We start from the raw sequence: 14,195 nt of genomic DNA, 5'->3' as shown, positions 1-14,195 counted from the left end.
ATGGCAACGGTGCCCATGGGGTGTACTGTAGCCAGTTAGCTCCCGTTCATACCAGGCTGGATAAGAGAACAGCCCAAAGTCTATCCCAGAGGATAGAATTTTCCATCAGAAGTACCTTCACAGGAAGAGCTTTGTTGGACAAACTTAGCTTTCTCCCCACTAATTGCTCCCCACCCCACCCACCCCAAAAAAGATTGGCCCCATGGCATGGTCTGGAGAATGTGATCCTATCTTCAGTGGCATGACTAAGATCTGATTTTAAATAAAATGTATGAAAAAGATGGAATGCTTGAAGCATAAAACATGATTTTTCCTCCAAGATCCTCAGTACCCATTTACTCTTTTGTTCTTTTCATGCCCTGATTTCTCGAGGCAGTGATTCAAAACCAAGTATTCATTAAGCACTTCCTGTATAAAATACTGTTCCAAGAATGTCATGTTCATTTCCTTATTTATTCCTCACAACTATGAAATGGGTGCAGCAGTTAGCCCATTTTATAAATGGAAACTTGAGGCCTGAGAATGCTCTGCCTTCCTTCCAGCTTCTGGCCCAACCAGCCGAGAATCACGAAGAGCTTTCTGCCCGGCAACACATTGCTGACCAGCTGGAGCGGCGCTTCATACCACGCCCTTTGTGTAAGAGCTCACTGATCACTGAGTTCAACAGTGAGCTAAAGATTCTGAAAGAGGCAGTTCACAGTGGATCCGGTGAGTATGCAGGCGGGTACTGTGAGTTTGCTTGACTGATGGAACTCACAGCCTACAAAGGTCTTTCTGCCAAGGTCATTGCTCTTTTTGGAACCGTGTATAAATAAGTCATTTGGGGACAATGAAATCAGGCCCTTTGCAGCAACGTGTATGGAGCTGGAGATCATTATCCTAAGTGAGCAGATTCAAAAACAGAAAGCCAAATATCACATGTGCTCACTCATACGTGGTAGCTAAATGGTCACAAAGATGGCAAATAATAGACAGAGAGACACCAATAAGAAGGAAGGGAGGGTGCGGGGGTGGGGTTAGCGTTCAGAAATTACCTATGCGATACAATGTTTGCTATCTGGGGAATGGGCCACCTGAGACCTACTCCCCATCACTACACAATATGTCCATGTAATGAACATGCAAGTGTACCCCTGAATCTTTTTTTTGAGTTGGAGTCTCACTCTGTCGCCCAGACTGGAGTGCAGTGGCTCCCTCCGGCCACTGCAGCCTCGACCTGCTGGGCTCTGGCGATCCTTCCACCTCAGCCTTCCATGTAGCTGGAACTACAGGCGCGGCTACCACGCCCAGCTAATTTTTTGATTTATTGTAAAGATGGGGTCTCGCCAAGTTGCCCGGCCGGGTCTCGAACCCGCAGGCTCAGGCAATCCACTCACCTCAGCCTCCCAAAGCGCTGGGATTACAGGCTGAGCCACCGAGCCTGGCCTCCCCTGAATCTTAAAAAAAAAAAAAGCCATTGTGGTACACTGTTAGATTGACCATGTGATCATAGTCAACAACAAAGCAAAAATCATAGGGCTATCATAAACGTTTAATTTTATTCTTTCCTTAATTTTTTAAAACTTTCATTTTAGTAGTTAAGCTCTTTCTTGAAATATTTAATTGAGGGGAAATCTGTTTAAATTCTTACCTTCATTTCCTTTTGAAAAAGAAACAAGAGACTTATTTCACAGAAGTTATTTCCTTTAATCCACACAGTGGATTATTTCACACGAGTTATTTCCTTTAATCCACACAGATATCTACAAGGCACATAACTGAAAAAAATGAACAAACTGAGACTCAACAGAGGATAAATAACTTACACACATAAAAAGTGGTCATAGTAAAGAAACTTCAAACCAGGCCTTTAACTTTTCACAAATTGGAATGGGAAGGGTAAGCTTAGAGTTGACAGGCTAGAAGCTACTTTCTTTACATTATTCAAAAGATTTTCTTTGGGAGTACACTGTTTACCTTTTGCACTTATATTAACAGCAAAACGCTGAGGAAGGAAAATAAATCATTATTTGCCATTAGAGGGCAGTCACTCCATGAGTAGAATATGTGTCTCGGAATTTTTTTCCCCCTTTGTTCTTTTATTGTTTGCAGACAATATGTTAAAGATAAACATTTTGACAAGTATAATATTAGTGAAACCTACACATTGCCATTCAAATATTCTACTTTAGAATAAAATAATCAGACATAGAATTGAGGGATATTTTATAGACTGTAATTTCAGAAAAAGAACGAGAACACAGTTTTGGTTATGCATTCTGATTTTGATTGTGGGGTTCATATAAGACACCTTATATATTATTTTCATAGGCTTATGTCAGGTAAAGTATATTTCCCAGGAAAAGCTATCAAGCGGGAAGCTAACCTTCAGGTCAAAATTAATTTGCATCCTACCAACCCTGGAAAATCAAACAGAAAAGCAGTAAGGGAGGAGGCGGTATCAAAGCATTCTACAATGTTAGAGCTGTTATGCTCTGACGAAGAAACTATCCAGTTGTCAGTGGCCACTATTGATTTTTTGTGTGTGTGCATAAACATCCTCAGTTTCATTTGATCTTCTGACCTAAAGACCATCTGACTGGGACACATCATTTAACTAACCTTTCCTAAACAATATAGGTTGTTGGGGAAGACTTTGAAGCAGACCTTTGTTTTCTTTTGAGATTCTCACCAGGGTTGTCTCTTGAACCCCTAGCCTACCAAGGAAAGACATCCATCAGCACCGTGGGCACTTCCACCTCTGCTTATCGCCTGAGCCTGGCCACCATGTCCCGCTCTAACACGGGCACGGGCACTGTCTGGGAGCAGGACAGTGAGCCATCCCAGCAGGCTTCACAGGATACCCTGAGTAGGACGGACGAGGAAGATGAGGAAAGTAAGAGACCTCAGAGAATTTGGGTGGGAGACACAGCTTGGCTATAGGAGTCCCGGTTTGGGAAGGATTTTGCCCTTCTCACCTGTTCAGATTGTTTTTTAACAAGAGGAATTCTAGGTGGAAATGTGACTGATTCCATGATCCCTAATGTCTGCTCTTCTGTAAATTCCTTTGTTATCTTTGGTCACTTGGGAAGAATTCAGGCAAAATGTCAAATCTTTAGTGACCCCCTACATTTTATTTGAGCTTATTTATTCAACCTTTCCCACTACTCCTCACTGAAATTGTGGATAAGTAACTAAGGGAAGCACTTGTTCCCATTTCTCCTGAGCACCTTGCTTAGAGGGCTGATCAGCAATTACACGACCCCACTATGCAAAGAAAAGCGAGCAGGGCATATGCTCAGGATTCAGAAAAGACCCCTTAGCTACCCTAGCCAGTATGTAAACCAGCCCACTGTCTTGAGGAGACACACTCCGCATCTGGGTTACCAGAATCCCCAGTGACTAGGTCAGCCTGGAAGCTTCTAACATTTGTGCTAGATAGAGATTTGGTGTCACGACATGAGGGAAATCCGGTCAAGAAACACTGCACATGTGTACTTAACAGGAGGTTTTAAAAAGTAAAAAGTAGGGTGAAAGGGTCCGTTAAATGCCACTGTCATTTAAAGGGCTTTAGAATTGCATTAAAGGGGTTTTAAAATTCCACAATTTTCCACTTGTTATAATTCCACAGTTATGGCAAAGCTGTGTGGTCAATGCCTTAAGAATGAGAACAAACTCTACATCTTCAATATCAGCCTCTCCATACCAAACAACAAAAAGCCCCACTCTGAACTACATTCAACAGAGGAAATGGGAGTTGAGGTTAGAATTTTAATTAAGTAAGCTGAATAGAAGTATTTTAGCGCCCTACCACAGTTGGGTGTGAAGGACAGGAAAAGAAGTCAGTGCTTTGTCAACACTTACCAGTAATATTTCCAGGATTTGCTTCAGGGTTAGTCCGATAAAGTAATAATCGTATTGGCTTGCTCCAGCCTACAGACACACTTGTGTCCAAATAACGACTGTTGTGTCCAAATAACTGGTGACTGTTCATGCAGATGCACCTAAAATTGTGACTGGGGAAGTCTCGACCAAGAAAACACAATGAGAGAGAAAATGATCTGCAATTTAAATATCCATTAAGTACTGGTAACAGTTCAGAACTCAAAGTAAAATCCATTTTTTGAATGCTTGAAGTAGCCTTGCCCAGCAATTGTTTTTCAAACGATGGAAAGGATATCGCCTATCTTTTGTAGAACTACATATATTTTGTAGGTAACCTTATGAATAAGCAGATAACCAGTGGGAAGAAGCCAGTGAAGAAAAGTAGAGAAGATATAAACAGGGATATTATCGGCCAAGAGCAAACACTCACACTGATGAGGCAGGGGTCGGGGGGAGTAGGGAGGCTTGTCACTGTTTGCCAATATCTCTGTTCCCAGACATCACAACCATTCTAATTAAAGCAGGATTGCTAACAAACGGTGTAGTGTAGTTGCGTTGTGAATGTGTATGAATTTATATAGGGAGGAATATAATTATAAATAAATATATACTGCTTTGATTTAGACTATTTTCCCATTCAGTCATCAAAACTGTATTAGACGAAGAAGAAAGAAGAATGAGAAACATATGTTCTCTGCCCTGCAATATCTTAATATAGTTTTTTTTAGAGGAGATGACATACATTTGTAATAAAGAACACTTAACAAAAGGGTTCATGGAAGACAGCACACGATTAATCACCAAATATCAGGGGCATGAATGTTAAATGATATATGTATGGGTATAAATAATGGGGAGAAAAGTCAGTAGGATCTGGGAAGGTGCTCTGTAGAAATAGCTCAATATATCCTACTCTATTTTTTCATATTTTAAAGGTACATTTGCTTATTCTCTTTTCTATGGACACTCCTACAAATAAAATACCATTCCATTAACAATAATCAATTTCAAATCAGTCATTAAAATTTCCAGCACTTTTCATATTTGCCTTTTGATTTGAAATAAGTTTAATCAAAAATATAATTACTTGGAATATTTTAAATACATGCTATCAGATGATCATATAAAACCACATATGGTAGCATACATTCTCCAAAACTCAGTATGTTTATCAAAGTATAATACGGTAAGGGTTTAGCAACAAAGAACATTAGCTCATTTAGAATTAGGTCATATTGTTACAAATACTGTGCTAAAACTAACTTTCTTTTTTTTTTTTTTTTTTTGAGTTGGAGTCTCACTCTGTCACCCAGACTGGAGTGCAGTGGCCGCTCCCAGCCACTGCAGCCTCGACCTGCTGGGCTCTGGCGATCCTTCCGCCTCAGCCTTCCAAGCAGCCGGAACTACAGGCGCGCGCTACCACGCCCGGCTAAATTTTTTTTTATTTATTGTAGAGATGAGATCTCGCCAAGTTGCCCAGGCCGGTCTCAAAGGGCTCAGGCAATCCACTCACCTCAGCCTCCCAAAGGCGTGGGATTACAGGCTAAGCCACCGAGCACATAGATTTTAGTATGTTAATTTCTGCTCCTGTGGAGAAAATGAGATCACATACTTATATTTTAAAACTTAGGTTAAAATAAGCATTTATTTCTGAAATTTATAGTTTTTCAAATATTTTTCCTAAAATATCTTAAAGAGTCTTTTCCTCGGCAGTCTAGGAATCAATAAATGTTGTGAGTACAAGTTTTGAATGTCAAGGAAATGTACTTGATTCATTAAATAACAAACTCTCTTACTGAACTATTTCTGGAATGTTTTAAAAATTTACATTCTAGTCTTTCTGAAATCTTAGATTTGCAGGTGGCTTTTGACTTTCACAGGTAATTTATTTGTAGAAATGGACAAGAAGTTTACTTTTATCTTATGAAGGATATTCTGGTGTGGAAGGTGAGAGACATATAGACATGACAGGTCTTAGTTTTTTATCTATACAAAGGGACCAGTGATAATTTGGAGACAGCTCTAAGGTTGTACTCAAGCCAAGGATAGAACCGAAGTGCAGCTTGGGTTGTGTTTTCTGATCAGTGCCATAGTTTTTATAATACTCTATTTCTTTGCCCCTTTCAGATGACTCTATGAGCATGCCCAGTGTGGTAAGTGAACAAGAAGCTTACCTCCTGAGTGCGATTGGAAGGAGGCGGTTCTCCAGCCATGTCTCCAGCATGTCTGCACCTCAGGCTGAGGTGGGCATGTTACCCAGCCAGAGGTAAAGAGCTATGGCTACATTGTACTCTGCATTTGGGGGCATTCTGAAAATCTACTTCCACTGTCCTATAAAGCCTGAAAGAGAAGCAATCAATGGCAGTACTTGAGATAGATCATTCAGCAAAGGACTTTTCAACCAGGTTCCTGCAGGCAACAATTTGCAGTTTTCTAAGCTGGGATAGTAGAAGAGATCCCAGTTTCTGATCTGAGCATTGTCTCTCTTTAAAAACTTTCCATAAGTAGATATTTAGGATCTTCATTCTGGTTTTTATGTATGTCATCTTTTCAAAGGACATCCTTATTCAGATTTATCATTAGCTGTACTAACAATGAGTACTTGGCGCGAGTTTAGGACCAGCTTGATGTATTCAGTAAGTTTAGGCTTCTGATATGTCGGCAGTATTCAGTCGAAGGTTAGTGATGCTTAACCAAGCAAAAACAAAAAAAAAAGAGCTGTGCCACTATCTGTGGCCTTGGGCAGGTCATTTAACAATAGCTGGCCAAAATGATCTTTCAGGTAAACTTCTCTATCTGTCATTCTGATTCCATGACTAAACCCTTTTAAATATTTTCTTTATATGTTTTCTATCTTCTAACAATATAACTTTAAAACTTCCAAGATATATATACAATAAAAGTACAGTAAAAGACAATGATCTGACATGAGTCAAAACATTATTTAAGAGCCAATGATATTTTCACTTCAGGAATTGAATTATTATTTTTTTTTACAATTTTTTTTTAAGAGACTGGTCTCACTATGTTGCCCAGGATGGTTTCAAACTCCTGGTCTCAAGCGACCATCCCACATTGGCCTCCCAAAGTGCTGGGACTTTAGCTGTGAGTCACCTGTCTGGCCAGGAATTGAATTATTTCAGAGAACTGACCTTATGTAGTTTTGATTAGTTTGTTGCTTATTTTTAATACCTATGGATTCATTGTGGTACAATTCACACATGAAAAATAGTAAAAGTTAGGGCACATTATAATGGTCAGATAAAACCAGTTTATATGCAGGAATAACTATTTTGTGCCTAAATCCTTTAGCAACGGTATCATGAACTACAGAAATGAAATAAAATATGTGAAATAAAGCTCAAGTCTGGAGAATATCAAAGAATAGGGGAAAATGATAAAAAGATGATTAATGAGTAAATTGCATACTTTTTAAGAGGGCAATATTTTATTTAAGTACTATTTAACTATTACACAGATAAATACTATACAATTGTAAGAAATTGTTTGAACTACTTTTTGGTAATTTTCCTTTGAAAAGAAAGTCTTATAAAAAAAAAGGTATGAACAAAATCAGAGCAAACAATAACATGTCCAAAAAAAGTCACATAAGTAGTTAATATTAGTAGCTCTCAATTTATTTTTAATTGCTAGCAATGTGCAAGGTTCTATGAAGAATAAAAGAAAAATAGTAATTTTTAAAATCTAAATTATAGAGTCGTAAGATTTTTATATAGAAGGCTTTTTTTTTTTTTTGCTGTTATTTACCTAAAATAACCAGACTGTAAATTTTGTTTTTACATATCCATTAAGGGGTTAACAGATTTCCAGGGAGAAAATTTGTCCTATTATGGATATACTAGAAATCCAGAATAAAAATCATATAGTTAAACCCTTTGAACTTGATTCATATTTTAAAAGACTAGTATGTGTACATTAGGGACAGTGAGTATCTACCTCGCGACAGAAGCTGTTTTTACAGTGTACAATTAGGTAAACCTCAATTGTTTAGAGGCAGACATTCTAATTTTCTAAAAATTGGAAGGGCAGATAAAGTATGACACAGCTTCTGTTCACAAATCTCAGTTTAGCTACATACAAATAAATCGATAAACTATTTAATTATTCGTTCACCAACCTGACTGGTTGCTTCTTTTGGCATGTAAATTCAGTCACTAGAGGATGGAGATAAGGAGGTACATGCGAGTTCCATGTGAATTTTCCAAGATGTCTTCCTTCCGTGTGTTTACTTGTATTTTCACTGCAAAATTAGCAGGGAAAGTTGGGTTCTTTCTTTGCTTTTCTTAACTGCATTAGTTACAGGAGCTTGGTTGTGATAGTTCATGGTAAGTGGTTTCTATGTGATAATGTTAGAATGCACAGGAAAGAAGTAGGGTCCTGGTCAATGAAACACCATGTACATAAGACAGATTATAAATAATAATCACCTAATCAAGCCAAATAGTTATCAAAGGAAATGACAGTTTCATCTTCTATGGATTCATTCTGCAATGCGTTTCAGAGCTCACGGTCCATTGGGAGCTCATTTTAACTCTTGACCAGTAAACAGTTCACTCCTGTGAGAGTTGTATCCATCCAAAGTCCTTCCTCCCCCATTGCCTTGAGTCCTATGTCTTGACAAACCCAGCACAAGGTGAAATGGTTGACTGTCTCCTTTTCCTTCCTTGTTCTGTTAAATCTATTTATTTTTAGTTCTTGGAAACAGAAAATGGCATGCCTTTTTTTCTTTTTCTTTCTTCTTTGCTTTTGCATTTTCTTTCCCTAAATGCTTCATCTCCCTACCCCTCCTGCAGTGAACCTAATGTCCTCGATGACTCCCAGGGCCTGGCCGCTGAGGGCAGCCTCTCTAGGTACAGTGTCAATGCTACCTGTCTATTGGTGTCTGTGCTGGGAAACTAGCCGTTCCCTGTCTCCTCTGTCTCTCTGTCCTCTCTGTCTCTTCTCACCCTGTCTTGATATCTATTTCCATTCCTTGCCCTTTGTGGTTCATACACATACAAGCCTGGAAGTCAAAGGTGTAGCAAACCCTCCTTCATTTTCAGCTGCAGTGCTCAATCACAAATGTCCTAAAAAGCTTATCAAAAAAAAAAAAAATCTGTAGAATTCTCTATGGGGCTTGTCCCGTGGATATCTGAAAAGTTTGATGTGCCAAATGCTAAATTTATTACATATAATCATTCCCTCTCATATTGATATTCATTAAAAATTGCTTTTCAAGCCGGGCTCGGTGGCTCAGCCTGTAATCCCACGCTTTGGGAGGCTGAGGTGAGTGGATTGCCTGAGCCCGCGGGTTCGAGACCCGCCTGGGCAACTTGGCGAGACCTCATCTCTACAATAAATCAAAAACTAGCCGGGTGTGGTAGCACGCGCCTGTGGTTCCAGCTACTTGGAAGGCTGAGGTGGAAGGATCGCCGGAGCCCAGCAGGTCCAGGCTGCGGTGGCCGGGAGCAGCCACTGCACTCCAGTCTGGGTGACAGAGTGAGACTCCAACTCAAAAAAAAAAAAAAAAAAAAAATTGCTTTTCAGAGGCCCTTAATATAACTCCTCATCATCAGGAAGCCCCTTATTAATCCATACAGGTCTTTTAACTAATGCCATGGATGGTGAGAAAACGATGCTTATAAGAAGAATAGCAATATCGATTCAATTTATATACTGTAATTTCTTCTCTTTGATGCATGCTGTTTAGCAGGCTCTTATAGTAGTTTGTACAAACAACACTTATAGAAAGAACATCTGTTCTATCACAAAGGTGACGCCAAAACTTGCATAGAATATCAGACACAAACATTTCTTTGTAAGTAAAAGAAGTCTTAAAATGCCAACAATATAATGTCTTGGCTATTGGTTGAAGGCTTCAGAAAAGGGGACTGCACCTTTAACACCTAGATAAATCACGTCAACATTCCTACTCTTGTGCTGTTGATTCACACCTCTCAACTAATCCTCATTAGGGGTAAGGCTTCTTGTTCATCCTTAGAATGTCTTTGTTCTATCTCAAGAGAAAACATTCCCTTTCAGGGTTGCATTATGTAGTGAGTACAACACACCTGTGTTTATTGCTTTATCACAAAGGTGAGGAAATGTTGAGAGGCTGTTCCTGTGGAAGGTTGTCTTTTGTTTTCTTTACATCTTGTTCAGATTTCACATTTTCTTTTGCAATTGAAAATGAGAAATTTAGTCCATCATCGGGTGTAGCTTTAAAAAATAAAAATAAATAATAATAAAACTAGATCCATAATTCATGACATTTGTGTTTGCCAGCCCTTGCCTTGACAGATCAGTCTCTTAATCGTGGTAAATGTGGAAGTGCTGTGGAGTGCTGACTTAATTCCATTAGCAGGTGCTTTGGGGAACAAGGAGGAAGTTGAAAAACAAAACAGTCCTCAGGAGGGCTTCCCTTAATTCACAGTGTTTGAAGAGATCTAAGCCAAGTCTAGCAGGGTGACCATTGCTTTCAAAGAATTGTAAGCACTAAAGCTTAAAATTACATGTGGGATAGGAGAATCTTGATTAGAAGATAGTGTCAGTGACCTACTGAGAGTAGAAAGTATTAAATCAGACTTCTATGTAGCTGACTTTGCGCTGGAACTTTTCTAATTAGGCAAAATTCTACTCTTGATGAGTGTGTCCTAGTCCAGAGTTGGTGAGAGAAGGCAAAAGGTTGAGTTCATTTTTATGCACTCTCCAAAGGATTTGGCCTTCTCTGGCAGGCTCAAGGTCCGAATGACTGGATTGATAGTTATCTAAACCAAGGCAGTCTGCCTAGTTCCAGTATCAGTGGAAACAAACCCAACGTTTTTGCTAAGTGAGCCTAGTTCAGAGCCAGACCTATAGATTTTTGTCTACAAACCATGTCAGTCACTTGATGACTGTCTTAGATCAGCTGCTGTTGGTCTTTTGTTCCTGTAACTCTTATGTTTTAGTTCCGGGAGTCAGTCACTCAGACTCAGTTGTGGTCCTTAAGAAATGGTAAGATAAGGCATTCACTCTGCATTCTGAAATGATTCTAACAATGTGGAGGCATTCCACCCACCAGTAGCATATCCACCTTTGCCATACCCTGCAAATCATATCTCTTGAACTCCATTGTGTCACCAAGTTCTCTTTGGAGGAGAGGAACTTTTGGCGTTTACTACTGGGAGGTGGGTTTACAAAATAGGGTATGTACTTCTTATATTTGGTTTCCAGGCTTTCATATTTTTTACATGAGACTTGTTTATGCTGCAGACTCATAAGATTCTAAAGCAGTAAGGCATTAGCCAAGTAAATTACATTTAGCGCACAGTCCAACACTCAGGACTTAAAACACACCCAAAGCAGGGCTAAGGAAAATCTGACCCCAAAGCTTAGAGAATATCAGGAAGCATACATAAGGGAACATAATGACTCTTGCTTTGCCATACTCCCATTTTGCTAAACTATTATGCTTTTGAAAGAATACTTCCTTTAGATAAAAGGGGAAAGTTGGACTGAGTTGGTTAAATGAAGAAGAGACTAAGTTAACCTGATGAATAGGTGGTAACCAGTAAAAATTTTGCCCACCTATGGAAAATGACTTCTAGGATTTTTCTCCTTTTTACCTTTTTTAAAAAATAATTTTTTTTTTTTTAGTTGGAGTCTCACTCTGTTGCCCAGGCTGGAGTGCAGAGTGGCACACTCAAGGCCACCCTGGCGTCGACCTGCTGGGCTCCGGTGATCCTTTTGCCTCAGTCTTCCAAGTAGCCAGAACTACAGGCACACACTTCCATGCCCAGCTAATTTTTGATTTATTGTAGAGATGAGTTCTCACCAAGTTGCCAGGGTTGGTCTCGAACCCACGGACTCAGGCAATACACTCGCCTCGGCCTCCCAAAGCACGGGATTACAGGCTGAGCCACTGAGCCCGGCCCAATTGGTTTCTTCCAAAGATTTATCCTAAGAAATAGCCTGTTAGAAATACTGTGCTCTGGAGAAAAAAATGATTTCTCTTGGCAATTAATAAGCCGAAATAATATTCAATGAGAAAATCCTCTTCTCTAGGGGGTTTTGCTCTTACCGGTATAGAAATGCATTGTAAATGTTCCCTCCCTGTCTTCACCCCTAAAAGTACACTCACCGTGGACACGTTTTCTCTCCAGAATAGAGACATATAAAAATTATTTAAGCACTGAAGACCAGATGTTTATACTAGAGAATTAGACTTTGTTTAGACATGTTAGGACATTTTGAAAGACAGGAATTGACAGTCAACTCTAATAATAATTTTTTAAAAGAGATTATAATGCTATTTGATTCTGCAAGAGTACTTTTCATCACAATGAAAAATAAGACTATATACTCTAGGTGGGAAGAAATTAAAATGTCCTATTTAGTGGAACCTATCTCACGACCATCCACACTTTCCAAGTATAAAAACTTGGCAAGCACTTTCAAAGAATTAAAAAACAACCTTTTTAAATGACTGAGAAATTAGTGGCCAAAAATATGTGTTGTGATATACAGATATGCACTTTGCCACTGCTAAATCAGTTCTCAGTTCTCATAGGATAGCTAAGATCCAGAGTAGTTCCCCTTTTGTGTATGATTTCAGTCTCTAATCTCTAAATTTTGTGGCAGTTAAAATATATTCCATAGATGCTGTTGAGGCTAAGTTAATTTTAAACAGCAATCTTTTATTGGGACAGGGGGAAGTAGAATTGAGTCTACTATTTATTTCCCTGTTCTCTACAAATGCCTTAATTGCTCCTTTAGTGCTGGCTTTATGCATTTCCATCACAGGACAATCAGGGTAAATGGCTATGCTGTGTGTCTTGTGTTCCACTTTTACAGTTCTCTAACCATATTAAAATTGAAACCGAAAGCACAGATAAAAGCAAGGAAAATATTAATTCACTCTTCCATGTGCTGGTCTCACCTAGTTATTCTACTTAGATTTTTAATTTATGAAATATACTGCAATCCATATTTTGTTTAATTTAAGAGTGATCTGAATTTTTATTGCATTACTGAGTAGCCTCTTGTTCATCTAAGCCTTTATTTTAAGAAACACTATTAGGTATATATACCTTTGGTATACCCTACAATCCAGGCCATCATGCTGAAACATAGGAAATGAGGTCATTTGTGTCAGAATTATCTTCCTAGCATTGTCGAAATTTCCCTAGCTTATAAATTCCTTGGATTTCAAATAAGATAGTTTTGTTTTTTTGGAGACAGTTTAAGTCACACCAGTTCTGCCAAGCCCCAGTTGTATTTACTTCTCTGAAACCTAGATCATAATATTGTTTGCCATAGTGATACTTTACAGCAAGTCAAAAATATAAGGGATAATTTATTTCTAAATATGTTGTAAGTATCAATTTAGAAAGTTTTCTTTGCTTATATCCTTATTGTTTCATTCTACGACTTGGTCAAGATGGTGGAAACCAGCCATAACTCATTCCCAGAATTTAAAATGTCAAGAAACCTATTTTCTCTGTAAGATAAAGTTTTTAGAACTTGTCCCACTTCTCTGACATACCTTGACATAGTCTCAGCTTTTCAGAGTTATTTTTTATGACTACAATACATGAAATAGACATTTCGGTTGCTCAGAAAGATTAAATGGCCTGTTAGAGGATAATATTTTGGAATTTGAGGCTATCAAATATAATATTCCCTAAAGGGAGGAATAATTTTTATTATTGCAGTTGTGGTAGGTGAGGAATATTATGGCACTGTTTCAAAAAATTTAAATAGAAATTGGGGTATAGCATAGAGATGCAAGCACCTTGGTCTTTTCTTGGTTCATTTGCATATTGTACAGCTTATAGTACTATATCACAAATCCTATGATGAGTGAAATATTACATGATGTGGAGAGAAGCTAAATTGAAACTGGCTTTTATATGTGACTTCAATTTGGTGTAGACCCTAGAAAAATAAACATGTTCTATGTAAATTATTTTTATTGCTAACTTTCCTGGCTGTTTATTATTAATGTGTCCTACCTGTGCACAGTTAAGCCAGTCTTTGATATTCCAAATATAAGCCTGTTAGCATCACATTTTTAGAGAGAGTATAATTTATCAGCTGGGATATATTTCCAAACATATGTTCTATAATTTCATCTTTGATGTGTGCATTCCATAATGCAACATCATTCTACACAGAACTGCTAATTACTAAAGCTACAAACTTGATATATTTCTTAGATATAAGCCTCTCTATCCATAGAGAAAAATTTCACGCTTATGATCCTCTCTTGGAATAATTATCACAAAGTTACCATTATGTTTTGACATTTAACACTTCCTGAGTAATGTGTATTTCTTTTCTTTTCTTGCACC

General features: G+C 38.4%; 1 protein-coding gene across 1 annotated transcript in view; it reads left to right on the top strand.

Annotated features, from left to right (window-relative positions):
• The window catches only part of UNC80 (unc-80 homolog, NALCN channel complex subunit), a 118,908-nt gene that overhangs the window by 95,506 nt on the left and 9,207 nt on the right, over positions 1-14,195 (top strand). The window contains exons 32-34 of the mRNA XM_008050368.2: positions 543-708; positions 2,696-2,875; positions 5,992-6,130. Coding sequence (XP_008048559.2) covers positions 543-708; positions 2,696-2,875; positions 5,992-6,130 — 485 coding nt within the window. The remainder of the gene's footprint in view (positions 1-542; positions 709-2,695; positions 2,876-5,991; positions 6,131-14,195) is intronic.

This window comes from Carlito syrichta, unplaced genomic scaffold (genome assembly GCF_000164805.1).
Source record: "Carlito syrichta isolate Samal-C Ts95f unplaced genomic scaffold, Tarsius_syrichta-2.0.1 Scaffold144990, whole genome shotgun sequence".
Taxonomy (NCBI): Eukaryota; Metazoa; Chordata; class Mammalia; order Primates; family Tarsiidae; genus Carlito; species Carlito syrichta.
This window is presented reverse-complemented; position numbering and strand designations above follow the sequence as displayed.